General features: G+C 38.8%; 1 protein-coding gene across 7 annotated transcripts in view; it reads right to left on the bottom strand.

The window, feature by feature from the left end:
- SPAG1 (sperm associated antigen 1) overlaps positions 1-23226 on the bottom strand; it is an 83441-nt gene that overhangs the window by 8780 nt on the left and 51435 nt on the right. For all 7 annotated transcript variants that reach the window (XM_079102648.1, XM_079102649.1, XM_079102650.1 and 4 more), the window contains 6 exons: positions 21309-21461; positions 10013-10179; positions 8700-8841; positions 6755-6881; positions 1455-1619; positions 11-379 (listed from right to left, as the gene is read on the bottom strand). In XM_079102648.1, the coding sequence (XP_078958774.1) occupies positions 11-379; positions 1455-1619; positions 6755-6881; positions 8700-8841; positions 10013-10179; positions 21309-21461 (1123 nt within the window). The remainder of the gene's footprint in view (positions 1-10; positions 380-1454; positions 1620-6754; positions 6882-8699; positions 8842-10012; positions 10180-21308; positions 21462-23226) is intronic.

Below are 23226 nucleotides of genomic sequence, written 5' to 3'. Positions count from 1 at the left end.
CGCCACTTACCTTAAACCTTTCTGCTTTACTCAGATACAGAAGATGCTGATACACCAAGGAGGGATCCTTAGCAACAATATGATTTTTCAGAGACTGAACTAGAAGAAGGAATATATCCCCTTCAAGTTTGTTACTTAACAACACTGGCAAATCTTTTGGTGCAGTGATGGCTAAAAGATGTGCGCAGGCTTCTTCATCTTTCCTCATGTTGACAGCATTTATAACCTGGCCAAATTCATAAGCATTGGTAGGCTTGGAAATCTCAAGTCTCTGGGAGTGTTCTAGGGGCCCACTTCTTCCACCTCCTTTCTCAGAAGCCAGGCAGTCAGCTGAGATGTCCCCTGAGGTTCTTTCAGGCTCCTCATTGCCTTCATTCACCTTCATAAGAAAAAAATTATACTGTGACATTGAATAACACTCATCCACATACTCTGCTACCTTGGTTAAAATGGGAATTGAAAACCACAAGTAGACTGTACTTGAGTTTTAAGGCAAAAGTATGTAATTTGTAATAACTGTAAAATCTATAGTTTCTTCAGGAAGAGAATTTTAGGTTCTAAATATTCAGTTCATAAAAACATTTTTCTATATACTACTTTAAAACTATTTTGCATTGAAAATAAAAATTTTATTTTCAGAACTTTCCTTGAATAAAAACGTTATACAAAATGAAAACCTGTAACATTTTTTTTCTTTTTTGTGATAAATTTTACATTACTCTTATTACCTTATATTTAACAGAGAAGTTTACTTATATTTTTCCAATTCGCTTAGAATTTTCATTAAAGAAAAAACCTTCTGGCTTTTCAATTCTCTTTCTTCTTTAAAGGAGAGGAACTTCTAGCTTCTCTCACCTATTAACCTCTTACTCTTAGGGGAAATACAAGGCCATGAATTAGTATTCATGAATGTACAGGAATTCATGGCCTGACATTCTTCACTGATGGCAAGGCAAAACATCTGAATTATTAGAAATCACAAAGGCAGGTGTGATCCTGGGGAGGTCCACAATCTCTGCTAAGCCAATCTTAAGAGTGCTAAAAAAGCGATCTGAGACAATCTGGAAAATCTCCATAGGGGTGTGGCTTTTAGGGTCCAGAAACGGAGTCAGTTCTATCAGAATTCTCCAGGTCTAACCTGGAGCAAAGCCTGATGGCCAAGTGCCATGGCTCCAGTATGCTACAGAGTGGAAGCAGTGAAACACAGACAGGCTGGCAAAGGAAGGAGGAAATGACGAAATGAACAGGCACACAATACCAGCCACAGACCCACCCTGGGAAGTAACAGTGATGAATTATGACTGCAAAGGGCAAGTTTTGTCTTTCTCACTGGCTAAAATTTTTCACTAATCATCAGAATAAGAACAAAATTTTTGTGGAACTCAAAGAAATATGTCCTTAGTTATGTATAACATCTCCAAAAGAGTACTTTCAAAGATAATAAAAAATGATACCTCTTGAATTTCAATTTTCCTTCTCTCTTTTCCTTTGTTGAATGATGCCAGGTTATCCTTAATATTAAGGAGTCTGGTTACCTCTTCCAATTCCATCTTTGCTTCTACAATATTTGGGTCTAATAGGACAACTTTATTGAGATCAGATAAGCTTTTCTGATAATCCTGAGAGTAGGAAGACAGCAAATCATTTTTATAAATACAAGACAAGGCTTCCATTAGCCCGAGTGACAAAGTAAGCTCATACAGTGTGTACACAGGGAGTCTTGGAAAGCACCTGTGGGTGACTCTACAGCTAAAGGATTAACCCATTATACAGCAAACCTCTTCTGCTGAAGAAAGCACAGAATCTGAAGTTAGTAAACCCATGTGTTTTTCTGTATCACCGGTTTTCCCTGTCCTTACACCTGGAAGGCATTCATCTCCTGGATAAGTAAACAAAAGAGTGAACAGTCTCATGTTGGAAGTTCCTAGCAGTGAAACTTAAGAAAAGATCCTAAGCTGGGCATGGTGACCAGTCCCCACTACTCAGGAGGCTGAGGAAGGAGGATCACCTGGGCTCAGGAGTTTGAGCCAGCTTGAGCAATATATTGAGATAAGCTTCAGTTTTTTCATCTTTAAAATGTAACAAAAACTCTATTCTAATTTTTACAAGGCTGTACCAAGGAATAAATGAATGAATAAAATGGATATTTTATTTATGAATAGTTTATTCAAACCTATAAAGGGATATACAAATGGTAGCTCTGATACTATTGTCTGATAAAACCCTTCAAAATTGTTTACTGTTTGAAATAGGTGTCAACCCTTAACCTAAGAGACAATATATTGTAAAGGTTGAAGGCAAAAAATGAATCTAAAATTACAAGATGTGGCTATTGACTCTGGCAGCAGACACAGATGCCACAAAATCAATCTGCTGTGACAGGCCATGTTCTAGAACTTCAAACTTTTAATTAAACCAAATTGTGAGGAGGCAAAGAATCATAATGATGTATAACAGCACGTGCTGAAGGCTAAGCCATGGACGAGCTGAGCTTGTGGTTATGAGACATTCCTGAGAGACTAGCTGTAATGCTCAGCCCTACCCCTTCCTTCAGCAACTCACCAAAGCAAGTGACAGGCTGAAAGGGATAACCTTAAAGCCACTCTAATTTGTAAAAAAAAAAAAAAAAAAAAAGGTAAATTGCTTACAAACTAATATATTACATACTATTGGTAAATTTCCACATACCACTATGTTGCAACAGCACAGATGGAACCCGCTAGGAAAAAAACTATTTATACCCCAAGTGTCCTAGGCGGGAACCACACCTGGAGGGCAAGGGAGTGAAGCAAGATGGCAAGTTCTTACGGTAACAGCCAACTCTTCCCATTCTCAGCATTTTACAAATCTGACTTTATTCTCACAATAGCACTAAAAATATTAACTTTTATTGTTCCTGTTTTAAATATGAGGAAACTTTGGTACAAGGAAATAAGGGATGATCACAGCAGCAGTGCCCAGAGGTGGGTGATAAACAGTGTGGAGCTCCAGTGTGAGGTCTGGAAACAGGTGGCTCTGTGAGCTCCAGCATGGAAATGGAAGTCCCACATGCAGGAGCTGTGTGATCATTTTCACTCGCTCAAGGAAGTCTGCCTGAAAAGCACTCTGTCTGGTTGGAGGAAAGGCAAGAGAACATGCTTTGGTAAGTGCTAACACAGGCAGGTGTGCAGAGAGGGCAGGGCAGGAAGGAAGAGGACAGCACCAGGGAAGGAGGCAATGCAGGGGGTGTCCATCCCCTCCACAAGTGGCCACTCAGCTGGCCCTGTGTGGTATGGAGCTGGGAATACCGCGACGGGACAAAGCTGGGCCATGCCCTCATGGGAGCTCTAATGATGGGAACAATAAAAGAAGTAAACACATGAATGAATACAATGATTACAGACTGTCATGATAAATTAAGAAAAGCCAGGGCTGTGCCAAACACCAACAAGGGAGGAAGGAGTGTCCTTTTCCTACAGCTGTCAGAGAACAAGGCCTGAAGAGAGAGCAGCTATGCAGAATGGTGGGGAGAGCAGAGCTTAAATAAAGTGTAGCATTGGCCAAAAAGAGGACTTTGAAAGTTGCTAACTAACCTCAACAGACCTTTAAAAAAAAAAAAAAAAAAAAAGAGTATAATCATATGTGTTGGTGATAATATTTACTATTAATAGAAATTCTTAAACTATAAAATTGATAATTATTTTATAAGGTATTATTCATTTTGATATTTTTGCACTTGTAGCATCCCTTATTGGCTGTAACCCTGTTTTATTTACCTCTATACTAACAACATCTACCACATAACTGGCACTTAGAAATAAAAACAAAATGTTGAGACCTTTTTTGTGTAGAACAACTGTAAATACCTTTCAAAACTGCGCGCGCACACACGCACACACACGTGCACACACACACACACATACACACCAACTACTAAAGGCAGCTAAAACAACAAGATCAAAGAAAGCAGAATGTGCAGCAGGAGGCACAGGGCACCTGGGCTGCTTCCTTGTTACACTTGCCCTGAGCAAACTGATTCAGGTGTGACATCTGACACATTTCATAAGCAATTGTAGCCTGTGAAGATTCTGAAATTAAATTCACTTGGCACACAGCTCAACCTACTGAACAGATAAAGCAAGCTATAAAACATGAAATCAAAACAAGATACCAGTCTCATGATATAGTGGGACAAAATAACTCAAATTTAGGATTTTCTTTCTGCATCATAATAGAATTTCTAAAATTCATTCCAAGGATAAAATTCCAGTCCTTTATTAGGTGCAGCTTCTGATCTTGAGTCAGCTAAACAGGTTCAAAGAGGCCATCAGTATGAGGTGGACCTGATCTAAGAGTTTGGACATATATAAATTCATGAGTCATGCATATCTATCCTCATTTACCCAAATCCATTAGCTCCAAGAGTTAAGTAAATTTTGAAGGACTCTCTTAATTCATGGTGCCACACACCATCTAGGAAATCTTTACATGAGGTTTACCGAAGAATTTTGCTAACAAAAGTGGAGGGGTCATCAGAGTCACCTGGACACCGACATTGTAAATACAGTGCTATTGTGTGGCTCCCTCAGAGGGTGGCATCTGGTCCTGGCAGGAAGCACAGGCCTGGCTCTACTGCAGCCTGAGTGGATCTGCAGTCTAGAAAGACCTGATCACTCAGCGCACACAGATGAAACTCATTTGGTATACTAAGCAACAAGACTGCTCCCTCCCAACAAAATCCAGGTATTTCCCTTTCAATGAATCTATTTCTACCTCTAATGAATCTATCTCTACCCATGCGCAAGCCTGTCCCCACTTCCTGTGCTCCCTTCATTATCACACCGTACCACCAGCCACCCAGAGGCTTGGGAGGCACTCCCTTCTTCCTCCAGACATCTTACTGGTATCTCCTGCCAACTTTACCATCAAACAACCTTGAATTAACTTCTGTTATGGTCTGAATCTGTCCCCCCAAAATTTGTATGTTAAAGTTCTAACCCACAATGCTGTACAACTAAGTATATTTGGAGACAGGGTCCTGAAAGAGGTAACCAAGTTAAATTAGTTAGGGTGGGCCCTATTCCAGTATGACTGGTGCCCTTACAAGAAATAGAAATTTGAACACACACACACACACAGGGAAGGAAGACTGTGAAGATGTAGAGAAGATGGTAATTAACATACCATGGAGATAGGCCTCAGAAGAAACCGAACCTGCATGATCTCAGATCTCCAGAAGTGTGAGAAAACAAATTTCTACTGTTTAAGCCACTCAGTCTGTGGCACTTTATTATAGAAGCTCTGGTAAGTGAATATACCTTCTCTCTTCCCTCTGTATTACCTTCCTCCAGGCATGTGCTTCTCACCTTGGTGGTCTCCCACTTATATTCCTATCCATAAAAGACTCCTCTGATCTACCTTCTATGTTGTCCCCAAATTGGACCTGTCGTAGCAGCATTTACCCCTTAAGGTTGATCCCATCACCTGCAGGATCAAGTCTAGCCTCCTCTTCATGGCCTCTCTTGATCTGACCATCTCTATCCATCCTCACTCCCACCTACACTTGAATTGCAGCTGTATAGCTCATGAACAAGTTCATAAAAAATGTGCATAAGAATGTCATAGCAGTTTTATTCATAAAAGCCCCAAGCAAGAAACAACTGGTGTATGTATAACAAATTGTGATATTCATACAACAGTGATGAAAGAAACAATTCCTGGTAGTCACAAAATGGATGAATCTCAGGTTACACTGACTAAAAGAACCCAAAGAACAGTATACTGTACGGTTATGTAAAAAAAGAAGCAAAGCTACAGAGACAGAAATTACATGAATGGGAAGGAGAAGAGTGAGAAAGACTGCAAAGGGGCAAAGGAAACGTTCTAATATCTTCTGTAATTTCCTGGTGACAATATTTTCTACATGTAAGAACATTCATTCATCGAGACTTCTGTGCAGAAGAATCTGCACAAGGAAAAGTATAATTATACAACACCCTCTTTATTCTCAACTAATGGTGTGGTTTTCTTAGAGAAGAATGCTGTTCTATAATCTCACACTGACCATCAGGCTTAAGGCTCAAGTCACTATCAACTTCACATCTCTGATACATCTCTAGGTCACACATCACTGTGTCCACGGGGTGACCGGTTTCCATTCAGATGCCTTCCCTCACCCTACCTCAACCCCAATCTTTGCTGAAGGATCCAGTGGCACTGCTGTGGCTTTCAATAATTCGGTAACAACCCTTTTGGTCTCCTAAAGTAAACCTACTGCAACTCCTTAGGAAGGCAGAGGATAATTTTTATTTAAAGTTGGAAGGAATCCATATTATAGTTAGTAGTGAAATCTGAAGCCTATTCTACGGCTTCAGGACTGGTTAATATAGTTCTAGGACTAAACCTCAGATCATCTCATTCCCACTCTGTGATCCTGAGATTTTGGGAGGTTTTTTGTTTTTCGTAGCAGAAAGTAAACCCAGGGGAGGAGCACTTAACCACTGAGTGACATCTCCATCCCTTTTTTATTATTTTTTTTACTTTGAGACAGGGTTTCCCTAAGTTACTAAGTTATAGCAGTAAGTTGCTGAAGCTGGCCTTCAACTTATGATCCTCCTGCCTCAGCCTCCCAAGTCACTAGGATTACCAGTGTGTGCCACCATGCCATCAGGTGGCATGGTCATCACCAAGCTGATCCTGAGATTACATATGTCCATGGAAACCACCCGGAATGTTCAAAGCAGAAATTTACATATGAAAACACAGGCATCCTCACCTTGAGTCCTTTATGAGCCAGCGCCCGTCTATAATACGCCTTCACATTGTCACCATCTATCTGAAGTGCCTGATCACAGTCCTGCTTCGCCTCTTCAAACTGGCATAACTTCAGGTAACACAGAGCTCTGTTGTAACACAAGGGAACACAGTATTAGCAAAGGAATGATAGCATCTGTAAACTAAGACAGCTAGTAAAAAATCAGACAACAGTTCAGTAAGTCTATTTGTACACCAAAGATGTTTCAACTGAAAATGAACGCATGACTCCAAGCTGTGGCACTCTCCTGCAGTGCATGAAATTACAGTGCTGGTGATACAAGAAGGATGCAGTCTGGTGCAGAGAGAGTTAAACTGAGCAAACACAATAAAGTCTGTACAGGTGTTCTGGAAGCTCACAGCTGAGAATCACATCAGATCATGTAGGGCAGAGTCAAGAGACAGAGCAGTGGGGACTTCCTGGAAGAAGTGACATTTATAGTCACTTATGAAGTGAGAATGATCCAAGTCACCAGGTTGAGAGAGTTAAGGGGAAGGTAGGGGTCAGTAGAGGCTAAAGGCACGGAATGTGTCCACAGCTGTGCTGGGAGAGAGCATGACGCTCCTGATGAATTAAAAAAAACACCACATGGCTGCAGTGTAGGTCAGAGCCAGGAGGACAGGCAGGCCAGATTAAGGTCCTTACAAATCAGGGCAAGGAGGCCGAGCTGTATTCTGAGCCTAACAGAGGTCTGCTGAAGGATTTTAATAGGGGCTGACGGTTTACAGGTTTTAGGAAGATCACCATAGCTACTTGAGTGTAGACACAGAACTTGGGAGAACAAGACAAGAGGGAACAAGAACTTGCAGGGACACTATGGAGGGTGTCACAGAGATGCAAGAAGGTCAGACAGGTCATGCTGAAAGGGGATGTAGAGAGTAGGACCACTGAGCTTGCTGTTGTCTGAAACAAGGAGGTCAGGAGTAATGAGCAGCCCTGATGCAGAAGGGAGGGGGTGTTTGGGTCTGGCATTGAAAAGACACATCTGCAAAGTGTTAAATGGAGCTGGCTCACAGAGGGGATGAGATGGCCCTGGGAGTTAGTTGAGTGGAAAAGGGATCAAGAACTCCTGAACTCTGAGATACCACAATAAGAAAAGCCTACAGAGGGAGAAGAGAAGCTGTCTGCCACTGCAGCCAAGGGAAGAAGGGCTTCGCTAAGAACTGAGCAGCCAGTGATACCCAGTCCTCCATAATATGGACAGAAAGGCATAGAATTTAGTGATAAAGTTTTGGTAAAGAGGTTGTCACCAGAGGAAAACATTCAAAAACATGGTGATGGGCCAGGTCAAGAATTCATCTGAAATAGCCAGGGAAAGGCCTGCAACTGTCCTCTCCTACTCTATCACCAGATTCTACCTTTCCCTGTAAATCTCAAATCACCACATATTAGTGAGATATTCTCTACTACATGTGGCACCCAAGCAGACATCTTCCTGTTCCTACCATACACTATAAAAGATGCTGGTTCTTTCCCTCAGAACTGCAGAAGAAAAAGTGCACTGCTCCGTAAGACCCTATTTTGAAAAGTCATTGGTTCCCACTCCTCCCACACTGGACAATACCCAACTCAGATAGCTGCAGAGGCCAGGAAGTGCCAAATCAGAACAGCACCAGCCCAAGCAGCAACTGTAGCTCAAGGGGACCTGGTGACAAAGACATCAGATCTGTCACTCCCACACCTCACATTCCCAATTCCTTTGCAATCCCTATGTTCCCATCTCTTTCAGAAACACTGAGGACAATTTGTCATATAAATTCCTAGAACCATGGCCCAAAACATCGGCAACTAATTAACTTATTATAAATTAATTGCACTAATTAACAGAATACCTTTTTAAATTATTACTTTTTAAAATAATCAAAAGTATTAACACAATAAGTATATGAAGTTACAAAGAGCTTGCCTGTTTGTATATATGGTACACTCCTTGTCATTAATTTTTAAGCATTCACTGTATTTACTAATAGCGTCTTTATAGTTTTTGTCCTTTACATATTCATTTCCTTCTTCCTTAAGAGCTTTAAACATTTTTTCTTCTATGGCTTCTATGGGACAAAAGAAAAGAAAAAAGAAATATTCATATAAGTACCTCTACAAAAGCCTAAGTATAGCTATAGGTAAATCTAATATTGCTAATTAATTTGATCACATATGACACAGAGCTAGCCTAAATGGAACAAAACTATGTACAAACTAAAAAGATAATCTGGTTACAAGTAAAAATATTTATGTAATTATAAAACTATTATTTTCCAATTACAAAATACAGTGAGTATGGGAGCACACAACTGTAATCCCAGGGACTTGGGAGGTTGAGGATGGGGAATCACAAGTTCAAGGTCAGCCTCAGTAACTTAGCAAGACCCAAAGGAACTTAGCAAAACCTTGTCTCAAAATTAAAAAAATAAAAAAATAAGGCTGGGGATGTGGTTCAGTGGTAAAGCACCATGAGTGTAAAACCCAGCACCATCCCCTGAAAAAAAATTACAAAATAAAATACAAGTAATTTCACATGCTATCCATACTGGCATGATTTCTTTACTGTGTTGGGTTTATGGAAACCTTAACAAGCCAGAACTACCTGACAGGTAGTCCATACAAAGACAAGAGCTAGACTCTCAAATATAGCTGCTCCGGCAAGATCCAATGAAAATTTCTGTAACCTCAATTTATGCAGCCTTGTATGGCACTTTCACACAATACAGAGCACCTTAAATATTTCATTAAGCTATAAGAATGGCAGAATCCGTCTATGAAATGGGGATACAAATACCTTCAGTGTTTGGCTCAATAACCATTTTCATGAATAATGGCAAAAAAAACCTCTTAAACCATGAAGTGGACATCTAACCAGCACTACGAATTTCCTGTTAAATATTTATGCTGTATTACTTTAAACACATCAATCTTATTACTTTATCCCTGTCACATACGTGGTCTACTAGATAGCTTACTTCATCTCAATAATGCTACCTTAATGTTTATTAAGAGGATACTATAGTATTACACACTCAGCACATGTCAAGTGTTTTATATACATATCTTCATTTCTTCTTGAGAAACCATTTCATGATATATTCATATTTCCCCCTTTCCTATACACTTGGACATAGGAGGGGTGAAGCAACTTCTTAAGACCATGTGGTTAAAAAGCAGAACAGGGTCTCTTCTCTCTCATGAACATGGCTCAGAGGAAATGAGTACAGGTTTCCCCACCTGTGATGCTCTGTGAGTGATGGCTACTGGGATCTCCCCCTTGGTCTGGGGTCATCTGTGTGGCAGGAAGCCAAGCTCGAAGGGGCTCAGAAGTGGGCACAGCAGGAATGGGTGACAGGTTCTCCCGCCAATTTGGTCCATCGAGTTCCATTAAAATTCTTGTAATTCTAAAGAGAAAATGAGTGTTCTTTACTTACCATGCATTTTGAATTTTACATTACTGAAGTCAGACAGAGTAAGACAGACAAACGCTATGTCTAAGTGTATGTATTTCCTTGAAGAAAACATACAACTTGAGTTATTTTCTTTCCACATAAAATGAATGTTTTCAAGAGAATTTTACAAATTGCCATTAATGATATAAATTCAGGCCACTTCTTTTTCTCCTCCCCACCCCTCTTTTTTTTTTTTTTTTTTTTTTGTTGGATTCAGGGTTTTTATGTTGCCCATACTAGCCTCAACCTTGATATTTTCCTGTCTTGGTCTCCTGGGTAGCTAGGATGTAGGCATGCACCACTGTGCCCAGGTAGACCATTTTCTAATCAAAAGAAAAAAAGTAAGGCATTTTTAATTTGTTTTAAATTTTTTAATATGTGCACAATTAAATTTTAATTTTTGAAACATGAAATATAAAACCAAAATTTAGGAGACCTAGAAGAAATATTCCCCATAATATTTAATGCAAGTACTAAATTGAAAATGTATTGCTCAAGAATAATCAGAAGTACTTTAGAATTTCTTTGCACAAACTGCACTACGGTGGTTGAAGACAGGTATACAAGACTGGTACTAAAACTGATTAGGGCTAGCTGTCATGTGGAACACTGCTTCTTAAAACATGGGGTTAAGACAGTCTTACCTTGTATTTTTCACTTCCAAAATTATCCACATATTTTCTTTTCACATGAATAAAGATGAAAAAACAGGATAATGCAGTCTACTGTAAGGGCCCTTACACAAACAACACTTCTAATGACCATTGTAAGATTCAGGTTAGCATCCTCAAGTATTAGTTTCTCATTATTTTAAACTAACCAAACGTCACATGGATTTAAAAACAAAACTGAATTATGTCTTTGGGATGAATATGGTTTCAAAAAGACACTTCCCAAGATGGAGAAGGTTTACTGGTAATTAACTAATAGAATGCACTGAAGTTAGCAGCTAAGTCTACAGTCTCAAATACTTTTTCTTTTTTTAAGTTTTGATGGACCTTTATTTTTTTATTTACATGCAGTGCTGAGAATGGAACACAGTGCCTCACACAAGTTAGGCAAGCGCTCTTCCACTGAGCTACAACCCTAGGCCCTCAGATACCTTTTGTGTTAGAAATCGGTATATTATATGTAGACAATTGTAATACATATACTTTTCCGACAGTTTCTAAACTGAAATTTCAATAGCAACCTTTGGTTATGATAACTAAGTCTCATTGAGTGTAAAAATCTAAATCTGAAAATTAATGTATAACCACCCACAACTGCAGAGGAAAAAAGCAGCTTTGAAAAAAGAATTTTTAAGCAAAACTTATATTACCAGTAGAGAGGAAGGAAGAGGCAGCTGAAAAGAGATGATGTGTTGCCAGGGAGTAAATAAGTATATGCAGGGAAATCTAACATAGTAAGATTCCTAGAGAGGAAGAGAGGAATATGGTTAATGGAAGAAAGAAACAAAATAAGCAAAAATGTTTAAATTAAAAAAAAAATAACAAGTTGCTGGTGCTTACTTTTCCGTGATGAACTGAAATAGATGGAAAAGCAAGCATAAATAAGGGATTTACAAAAAAGAAATAATGAAATTTTAAAAGTTGATCTTTTATATTAAAAATATATAGCTAAACCAGAGAAAGCCTCCTCATCTTTCTTATAAAAGAGTATCCCAACAAGAACCAATCAATTAAAAAATAACTTGTCTTAAAAGTCACTTGATATGAAAGAACCTTAAGCACATACAAAATATAATACAAACCTCAAAAGGTTAAATGTAGCCATATGAACCAGCAATTCTGCTCATATGTACCAAAAGGAACTGAAAACAGGTGTGCAAACAGAAACTTATCCAAAAATGTTCACAGCAGCACTATTCACAATAGCTAAAAGGTAGAAACAACTGACATGTCCATTAAATGGTGAATGGATAAACAATATATGATATATATATATATATACACACACGTATGGGATATCATTCGGTCATAAAAAGAAATGAAGTAGAGATACATGCTACACCATAGATGAACTTTGAAAAAATTACACTAAATGAAAGAAGTCAAACACAAAGTCACACAGTCTATGATTCTATTTATCCAGAACAGATGACGACAGCAAATTGGTGATTGGCATGGGCTGGGAAAGGGAGAATAGGAAGTAACTGCTTAATGGCTACCAGTTTCCTTTTGGGGTGATGAAAATGTGTCGGAACTAGAAGGAACTAATGTTTGCACAACACTGTGAGTGTACTAAATGCCACTGGACTACACACTTTTATGGCAGGTAGTTAATTTCATGCTACATGAGTTTTATATCAATTTTTAAATTAAAAATGTAAAATGCAGAAAGTTGATAATTAGAGTAATCATGGTCTCTCAGACACAATTTCTCCCTTCAAACCATTCAGCCTATCACTAGTTTTCCTGAAATATCTTTTTATCAGGCTCCTTGTCATAAATCAGGGGGATCATCCCACTTGATATTTCAGGAGAACCTGTGAGAGGATCCTCCTTTCTCAACCAGAAAACTACAAGGCAAAGAATGGGAACAACTAATAGCAGAGCCCCAAAGCACAGGAGTATACTGAATTTCCCCTGTTGGAGAACACACTCATATCATGCATTCCTGTTGAGGAGAGCCACTACTGTTTGTGATATCGCATCTATAAAGATGGAAACACTCTGATTCCTGACCTCAGAAAGACAGGAAAAGAATTTTACAAAAAGACACAAAGAATATAAAAACAATATGGGTGGGTAACGAGAGTAGGCCAGTATTATGGGGCACTGAGAAAGAAAAGCTAAGGTATATGTACGGGTCAAGGGGGTTGAGGTGGGGGTATTGGTGGGTCAGAGAAAGGTATTTCCTAGAATAAGGAAGCAAGCCCTCTCCTAAAGAGTGTCATGGATCTTACCAGAGCAAATGAGGACAGGGCCTTCAGGCACATAGGGGATGGCAGATGACAGACAGCAAGGTGGTTGGGCATTACCAGGTAAGACTGCCTAACAGCTCACAATCAAGGAGGCTGCCACTGCCTGAGGCTGGGTCTCTTCCCACTCTGCCACAAACAACCAATACAGGCTGAAATTCCTTACTCTAAGTGCCTGATACCACAGTGTTTCAGATTTTAGATTTTCTTTCCAGATTTTGGAATATTTCCATACATAGAGGTGATATTTGGAGGATAGGGCTCAAGTGTAAACATGAAATCCATTTATGTTTTATTTATTTATTTATTTATTTATTTATTTATTTATTTATTTATTTATTTATTTATTTATTTATTTATTTTTGCAATGTTGAGGATTGAACTCAGGGCCTTGTGCTTGCAAGGCAAGCATTCTACCAACTGAGCTATATCCCCAGCCCTCATTTATGTTTTATAGCCACCTTATACACATTGCCTGATGGTAATCTTATACAATATTTTTGGTATATCTGCATTTGACTATGATGGTCACGTATGGAATTTTCCACTCATGGTGTTGTAGGTGGCTCAGAAAGTTTTAGATTTTTGGAGCACTTTGGATTTCAAATTTCCAGAGTTAGGGATGCTCAATCTATGTATACCCCTTTCTTTTAGTCAAGCTGGGATCAGGTAAGTTTCATATGACCACCAAATGGGAGCTCCGGGGAATGACTCCCAGCTGTGCATACAAATCTTTCTAATAGCTTTCTCCACAGGGAGCTAAGGCCATGTGGGAAGGCAGGGCATGACTTTAAAAATGATTAACATAAAACATGCCATTTTCATTTTCTAAGTTTGCTCAAGGTTTTCTGGTGTTACATGAGCCCCTTTCAAAGACAATCTCAAATGTTCTCTGCAACAACCATGGCCTGCACCCAGATCTTACTGTCTAACAAATGTCCCACCTGGGGACAATTTGTCTTGTGGTAAATGTTCACCATAACTATATTCTAGTTTATTGAAAGATAGAGACCAAGTCATTTCTTCCCCACTTTGTCTTTTTGCAGGGAGTGGGGCCTGGTACAATAGACCAGTACAGGGTACAGGTGAGCACATAAATATTCAAGAAATTATATTTTGGACAAATGGGATCAGAAAGTAAAATATACCAGAAATGTCATCCAGCTCATAATTTTCAAATTTCAGCTAAAAGCAATTATCAAGTCTGGAGATTTTCTTGTATGTTCCTAAGGCAGGGGACAGATGCTGGATAGGGAAATAGAGCTTTTTTTTTTTTTTTTTTTTTTTTTTTTAAAGTTGTAGATGGGATCCAAGATGGCGGACTAGAGGGTGACTGCATCTCCAGTCGTCCCAGAACGCAGGATTCAAGAAGGGGAGGCATTGAGAGACTCGGACTAAGATAGAACCACTGGGTGAGTCTCCCGCACCCAGCGAAGCTCAGCTGGGTGGCAGGCCCAGATTCGAGTGGCTTAGTAGAGTGGGACAGGGCAGATAGCGTCTCCCCCAGGCAGCTCGGTGCAGTCTGGCGGTGGGCTCCGCCCACAGGGACAGATCCTCCAGCCTCTCGGAACAGGCCCCCCAGTGAGAGCCCTTCTGCACAGAAGCAGCGCAGCCAGCTCCGGCCCGCCCTGCTGCCAGCTCCGGCCCGCCTGCAGGTTGCTTCAGTGACCAGCACAGGGCGCCAGGGACTCCCCCAAGCAGCCCAGCCCCCTCCGGCGGGAAGCGCCTCTCTAGGCTAGCTTCCCGGGGCAGACCGCCCAGTGAGAGCCTCTCCACGCAGAGCCAGCCACAAGTCCCCAAGCCAGTGGAGACCTCCAACCTACAACCAGCCTCTGGAACCAGGGCTGTGCAACAAGAGACCTCTCCAGGTCTCTCTCCCTGGAACCGATAGTGGGCTAGGGGCAGCATTCTTCGGAAGCACTGCATTATCAAATTAATCCAAGACTTCTGGCTACTGAAGGCTGGTAGGTGATACACTGGAAATCTACAGGGACACTATAAGCCAATAGAGGAAATCTACAATATCACAGAGTCCCATTGACATCTGACTAATATGAGAAAACAAGGGAAGAAAATGTCCGAAACAAACCTAGATACTGTATCAATAAAACCCAATGACAGCACAGCAGAAGAAAAGTCCAAAAGGGAGTTCAGAATGTACATAATTAAAACAATCAGGGAAGCAAACGAGGAGATGAAAGAACAAATGCAGGCATTAAATGAACGCACTAATCAACAGTTAAAAGAGCAAATAACAGAAGCAAAAGAGCATTTCAATAAAGAGTTAGAGATACTGAAAAAAAAACCAAACGGAAATCCTTGAAATGAAGGAAACAATAAACCAAGTTAAAAACGCCATAGAAAGCATAAACAATAGGATAGATCACCTGGAAGACAGAACTTCAGATATTGAAGACAAAATATTTAATCTTGAAAACAAGGTTGACCAAACAGAGAAGATGGTAAGAAATCATGAACAGAATCTACAAGAATTATGGGATATCATGAAGAGGCCAAATTTAAGAATAATTGGAATTGAGGAAGGCTTAGAGAAACAAACCAAAGGAATGAACAATCTATTCAATGAAAAAATATCAGAAAATTTCCCAAATCTCAAGAATGAAATGGAAAACCAAGTACAAGAGGCTTATAGGACTCCAAATATGCAAAATTACAAGAGACCTACACCAAGGCACATTATTATGAAAATACCTAACATTCAAAATAAAGACAGAATTTTAAAGGCCGCGAGAGAAAAGAATCAGATTACATTCAGGGGAAAACCAATAAGAATATCAGCAGATTTTTCAGTCCAGACCCTAAAAGCTAGAAGGGCCTGGAACAACATTTACCAAGCCCTGAAAGAAAATGGATGCCAACCAAGAATTTTATACCCAGCAAAACTTACTTTCAGATTTGATGATGAGATAAAATCCTTCCACGATAAAGAAAAGCTAAAGGAATTTACTAAAAGAAAGCCGGCATTACAGAACATTCTCAGCAAAATATTCCATGAGGAAGAGATGAAAAACAACGATGTAAATCAGCAACGGGAGGAACTAGCCTAAAGGAATAGCCAAATAAAGGAGAAACCAAATCATGTCAAAAAACAAAAATGAGTCCAATGAATAGGAATACAAATCATATCACAATAATAACTGTGAATGTTAATGGCCTGAACTCATCACTCAAGACATAGACTGGCAGATTGGATTAAAAAGAAAAATCCAACAATATGCTGCCTGCAAGAGACCCATCTCATAGAAAGAGATACCCATAGACTAAAGGTGAAAGGATGGGAAAAAACATACCATGCACACGGACACAGCAAAAAAGCTGGAGTATCCATCCTCATTTCAGATAATGTGGACTTTAAGCCAAAACTAGTCAGAAGGGATAAAGAAGGACATTACATACTGCTTAAGGGAAGCATAAATCAGCAAGACATAACAATCATAAATGTCTATGCCCCGAACATTGGCTCATCCATGTACGTCAAACAAATCCTTCTCAAATCCAGAAATCAAATAGACCACAACACAATAATACTAGGCGATTTTAACACACCTCTCTCACCGCTGGATAGATCGTCCAAACAAAAATTGAATAAAGAAACCATAGATCTCAATAACACAATCAACAATTTAGACTTAACCGACTTATATAGAATATACCATCCAACAAAGAACGAATACACTTTCTTCTCAGCAGCACATGGATCCTTCTCTAAAATAGACCATGTTTTATGCCACAAAGCTACTGTTAGCAAATACAAGAAGATAGAGATACTACCTTGTACTCTATCAGATCATAATGGACTGAAATTAGAAATAAATGACAGAATAAAAAACAAACTTCTCCAATACTTGGAGATTAAATAATACACTATTATACGATGAATGGATAACAGAAGACATCAGGAGGGAAATTTAAAAATTCTTAGAAGTAAATGAGAACAAAGACACATCATATCAAAATCTCTGGGACACTATGAAAGCAGTACTGAGAGGAAGATTTATTTCATGGGGCACATTCAACAAAAGAAGTAGAAATCAACAAATAATCGACTTAACACTACAGCTCAAAGCCCTAGAAAAAGAAGAGCAGACCAACACCAAAAGTAGTAGAAGACAGGAAATAGTTAAAATCAGAGCTGAAATCAACAAAATTGAAACAAAAGAAACAATCGGAAAAATTAACAAAATAAATAGTTGGTTCTTTGAAAAAATAAACAAAATTGATAAACCCTTAGCCACGCTAACAAAGAGAAAAAGGGAGAAAACTCAAATTACTAAAATTCGGAATGAACAAGGAAATATCACAACAGACACGAGTGAAATACAAAACATAATTAGAAGCTATTTTGAAAATCTATACTCCAACAAAACAGAAAACCTCCAAGACATCAACAAGTTTCTAGAGACATATGAATTACCTAAACTGAACCAGGAGGATATACACAACTTAAATAAATCAATTTCAAGCAATGAAATAGAAGAGGTCATCAAAAGCCTACCAACAAAGAAAAGTCCGGGACCAGATGGGTTCTCAGCCGAGTTCTACAAAACCTTTAAAGAACAGCTCATTCCAATACTTCTCAAAGTATTCCATAAACTAGAAGAGGAGGGAACCCTCCCAAACTCATTCTATGAAGCCAATATCACCCTGATACCTAAACCAGACAGAGATACATCGAGGAAAGAAAATTTCAGACCAATATCCTTAATGAACATCGACGCAAAAATTCTCAACAAAATTTTAGCAAATCGCATACAAAAATATATTAAAAAGATAGTGCATCACGATCAAGTGGGTTTTATCCCAGGGATGCAAGGTTGGTTCAACATCCGGAAATCAATAAATGTCATTCACCATATCAACAGACTAAAAGTTAAGAATCAAATGATCATTTCAATAGATGCAGAAAAAGCATTCGATAAAATACAGCATCCCTTCATGCTCAAAACACTAGAAAAAATTGGGGTAGTGGGATCATCCCTTAACATTGTGAAGGCCATCTATGCTAAGCCCATGGCCAATATCATTCTAAATGGTGAAAAACTGAAAGCATTCCCCCTAAAAACTGGAACAAGGCAGGGATGCCCTCTTTCACCACTTCTATTCAACATTGTTCTTGAGACTCTAGCCAGAGCAATTAGACAAACCAAAGAAATTAAAGGGATACGAATTGGAAAAGAGGAACTCAAACTATCCCTGTTCGCTGATGACATGATTATATATTTAGAGGAACCTGGAAATTCCACCAGAAAACGCTTAGAACTCATAAGTGAATTCAGTAAAGTAGCAGGTTACAAGATCAATGTTCATAAATCCAATGCATTTTTATACATAAGTGATGAATCTTCAGAAAGAGAAATTAGGAAAACTACCCCATTCACAATAGCATCAAAAAAAAATAAAATACTTGGGAATCAATCTCACAAAAGAGGTGAAAGACCTCTACAATGAGAACTACAGAACACTAAAGAAAGAAATTAAAGAAAACCTTAGAAGATGGAAAGATCTCCCATGTTCATGGATAGGAAGAATTAATATTGTCAAAATGGCCATACTACCAACAGTGCTATATAGATTCAATGCAATTCCAATTAAAATCTCAATGATGTACCTTACAGAAATAGAGCAAGCAATTATGAAATTCATCTGGAAGAATAAGAAACCCAGAATAGCTAAAACAATCCTCAGTAGAAAGAGCGAAGCAGGGGGTATATCGCAATACCAGATCTTCAACTCTATTACAAAGCAATAGTAACAAAAACGGCATGGTATTGGTACCAAAATAGACAGGTAGATCAATGGTACAGAATAGAGGACACGGACACAAACCCAAATAAATACAATTTTCTCATACTAGACAAAGGGGCTAAAAATATGCAATGGAGAAAAGATAGCCTCTTCAACAAATGGTGCTGGGAAAACTGGAAAACCATATGCAACAGAATGAAACTAAACCCCTATCTCTCACCCTGCACAAAACTCAACTCACAATGGATCAAGGACCTCGGAATCAGACCAGAGACCCTGCATCTTATAGAAGAAAAAGTAGGCCCAAACCTTCAACTTGTTGGCTTAGGAGCAGACTTCCTTAACAGGACTCCCATAGCCCAAGAAATAAAAGCAAGAATCAACAACTGGGATAGATTCAAACTAAAAAGCTTTCTCTCAGCAAAGGAAACTATCAGTAATGTGAAGAGAGAGCCTACAGAGTGGGAGAATATCTTTGCCAATCATACTTCAGATAGAGCGCTAATATCCCGAATCTATAAAGAACTCAAAAAACTCTACACCAAGAATACAAATGATCCAATCAACAAATGGGCTAAGGAAATGAACAGACACTTCACAGAAGAAGATGTACAAGCAATCAACAGATATACGAAAAAATGTTCAACATCTCTAGTAATAAGAGAAATGCAAATCAAAACTACCCTAAGATTTCATCTCACCCCAATTAGAATGGCGATTATCAAGAACATAAGCAACAATAGGTGTTGGCGAGGATGTGGGGAAAAAGGTACACTCATACATTGCTGGTGGGGTTGCAAACTAGTGCGGCCACTCTGGAAAGCAGTATGGAGATTTCTCAGAAAGCTTGGAATGGAACCACCATTTGAACCAGCAATCCCACTCCTTGGCCTATACCCAAAGGACTTAAAATCAGCATACTACAGAGATACAGCCACATCAATGTTCATAGCTGCTCAATTCACTATAGCCAGATTGTGGAACCAACCCAGATGCCCTTCAGTTGATGAATGGATAAAGAAACTGTGGCATATATATACAATGGAATATTACTCCGCCATGAGGAATGACAAAATTATGGCATTCGCAGGCAAATGGATGAAATTGGAGGGTATCATGCTAAGTGAGATAAGCCAATCTCAAAAAACTAAAGGACGAATGATCTCGCTGATAAGCGGATGAGGACATACGGGGTGGGGGGTAGGAGGGGTTAGTGTTAGGGTTAGGGTTAGGTTTAGGGTTAGGGATAAGGAGGGTGGTAAGAATGAGGAAGAAAGGAATGTATAGAGGGAAAAGAGGGGTGGGAGGGGAGGGGGGAAGGGGAAAAAATAACAAAATGAATCAAACAACATTGCCCTATGTAAATTTATGATTTTTAATTAAAAATAAAAATTTTTTTAAAAAGTTGTAGATGGACACAATGCCTTAATTTAATTTTATTTATTTTTTATATTTTTTTCTAGTTGTAGATGGACAGAATGCTTTTATTTGTTTATTTTTATATGATGCTAAGGCTCAAACTCAGTGCCTCACATATGCTAAGCAAGTGCTCTGCCACTGAGCTACAGCCCCAGTCCAATACCTTAATTTTATTTATTTATTTTTATGTGGTGTTGAGGATTGAAACCAGTGACCCACATGTGCTAGGCAAGTGCTCTACCACTGAGCTACAACCCCAGACCTAGAACCACAGCTTTAAGCATGCGTGTGACCACTGAGTCCCAGCAGCAGCCTCAGCCTGGAAACTCTTACCTTCCCATTCTTACTCAGGGAGTAAGATGATCATAATGTAAATTTCATCCAAACTCAGCTACTTCACCATTACAAAATAATACTCTTCCTAATTTACAAGGACATGCAACAAGTATCTAGCCAGGTGGTGAAGATGCCCAACCTCCTGAGCAGAAACAACCCACACAGATGCCTCTGCCAACAGACCTGGTGGTGCCAATGAACACCTTGAAACCCTGTGAGAAGATTCGACCCTGTGAGAAGATGCATCTCTGGAGTTTGTCCAATAGTTATTATTGATTTATGACATTAATGAAAACACCTTCCTAATATCACAGGTTATTTAAGCATCACATTGAATTATTATTACACCTTGTATTAGTTTAAAAAATACGCAAACAATAATGAATGGATGAAACAAATATAAAGGTCCAAGAGGATTGATCACTCAACATATATGAAGGGACAGTTAGAAATTAAGTTACAGAGAAAGACAGAGGCATGTGATTTAAGGAACTAGAAGAAGGTAATCATTCACATAAAGTAAATAACTGAGAACATGTCTGCACTTTGACATTATTCTTGAAGGAGAGGAAGAGGAAGAAAATCAATTCCATTAGAAAACAAATAGACTTTAGCTAGCTGCCTCAGATCAGATTACCTGTTAATACTGTCATTTGCTAGCTGGATTCCACAGTCTATTTGCAACACTGTTTTATAATCCACATAAGCTTTCCCATACTGTTCTAAAGTTTCATAGGCCATTGCTCTTCGCAAAAGAGGTTTCATTGAGAATGGATGAAGTTCCAGGGCCCTAAAGAAGACAAAAATATTACATATCATTGATCTTGAAAGCCACCCTTTAATTTATAGTATCAGACTCAAATATGTACATATCTAATATTTCATTTTGTAGACCTGGCAATATACAAGAAAAGTAAAACCAAAGTAGCACAGCAATCAGATTTGTAGTTACTTTCTTTGAAGCCAGTACCAAAGCACTCTAGCATGCGCTCTGCTCATTCCAGTGTGAGGCTGAGCTCCCTGCAGCAGGCCTCAGCCTCCCCAATGCCCTATCAGAGCCAAGCATGGCCCTACTCACAGAGCAGGAGATTCATGTTACTGACAGATTAAAATAAATTAAGTGCAACTATGTATTTAATAAAGCACCTTAGTCTGGAATCACAAAAACTCGCATAGTATTTTGAAAATCAGCGCTCTAAAATTTTCTATAGTTCAATAAGATTTACTTGCTGCAAAAAGGTGTCAAAAATAGACTAAGGCAATCAAGGAACTAAAAATGATCTTTTGTAAGTCATGAATTTTCACCTTGTACTTTTGAGTTTATAAAGTACTTCTAATATCACTAAAGATGTATTTCAAGGTTGTGTTCATTGGTTTTGTTAAAAGTAACTGTTTTAAAGCTACTTCAGTACTTAATGTACTTTATTGTACTCTGAAATAAAATACGAAAGGCTGTGTACTGCTGAAGGCAAAACTAGGAGAACAGAGACTAAAAATGTGTCCCTCTCACAACCACCTGACTATATCCATTTCACAGCAGACTTCCAATGCTCATGGTACTGTTTTCAGATCAAGATGGCCCAGCGCTAAGCCTAGGATCCATAATGGATAAGAAGAGGCATTTTGGGGCTGAGGCTGGGGCTATAGCTCAGTGGTAGAGCACTTGCAAGGAGGCACTGAGTTCGATCCTCAGCACCACATAAAAAGAAATAAAGTTGTTGTATCCTACAACTAAAAAAAATTTTTTTTAAAGATGCAGCATTTCATTTTTAGCACATTTTTGCATGGTAAACACAACTTTGTTTCTTCCCACAATCTCAAAAATGCATATGAGCTTATAAACGAAAAGCCACCATTCATAAAAACTAATGGAAAACTTCTGAACCAGAGCTTACAAAAGAGGTTGTCATTCAAGTTCACGCAGTGAAGACCCTAAAGAGTCTCCTAATTTCAAGTCTGTTAGAAAATAGCAAAGACAGGCAAAAGCAGAGAATTACTAGGCAACATTCATCTGTATTTAGTCTGTCAAAATATCCTCAATAGAAAGCTGCCCAAAAATTTTTGGTGTGGTTTAAATAACCCCAAAAGATTTGTCTGACCAGTTGGAACCTCTTTTTTTTTTAAGCTAAAAACAGTTGTGAGAATGAAAAATTTCTAGAATAATGGTTCTCAAACTTTTGCTTATGCATCAAAATGTCTATTCACTTGAGGGCCTAATACAGAAACATGGAGACATGTGGTGTGGAGGGCTCCAGGCCCCTTACACATCCCAAACACCCCCATCACTCCCAATAGTGATCCTCAAACATACCCCTGGGAAACAGTAAAGATCCTCAGAGTGTAGACATTTAAAATTAAATAGTAGTTTTTCTCTAAGACACATAAAAAATTATTTTCAGTACATTTCATTCAAAGTTTCTCCCCATTCCCTTATTTTAAATTCTGTCCCCATAAATTTTCTTTTGTCAATGTCTGACTCATGGTACCACTTATCTGGTAATGATAGTTCACAGAAGTCTTCAAAGAGCAAAGCTAATTAACTGAAAACTAAAAAG

The sequence above is a fragment of the Sciurus vulgaris genome (assembly GCF_902686455.1).
Source record: "Sciurus vulgaris genome assembly, chromosome: 1".
In the NCBI taxonomy this organism is placed as follows: domain Eukaryota; kingdom Metazoa; phylum Chordata; class Mammalia; order Rodentia; family Sciuridae; genus Sciurus; species Sciurus vulgaris.
This window is presented reverse-complemented; position numbering and strand designations above follow the sequence as displayed.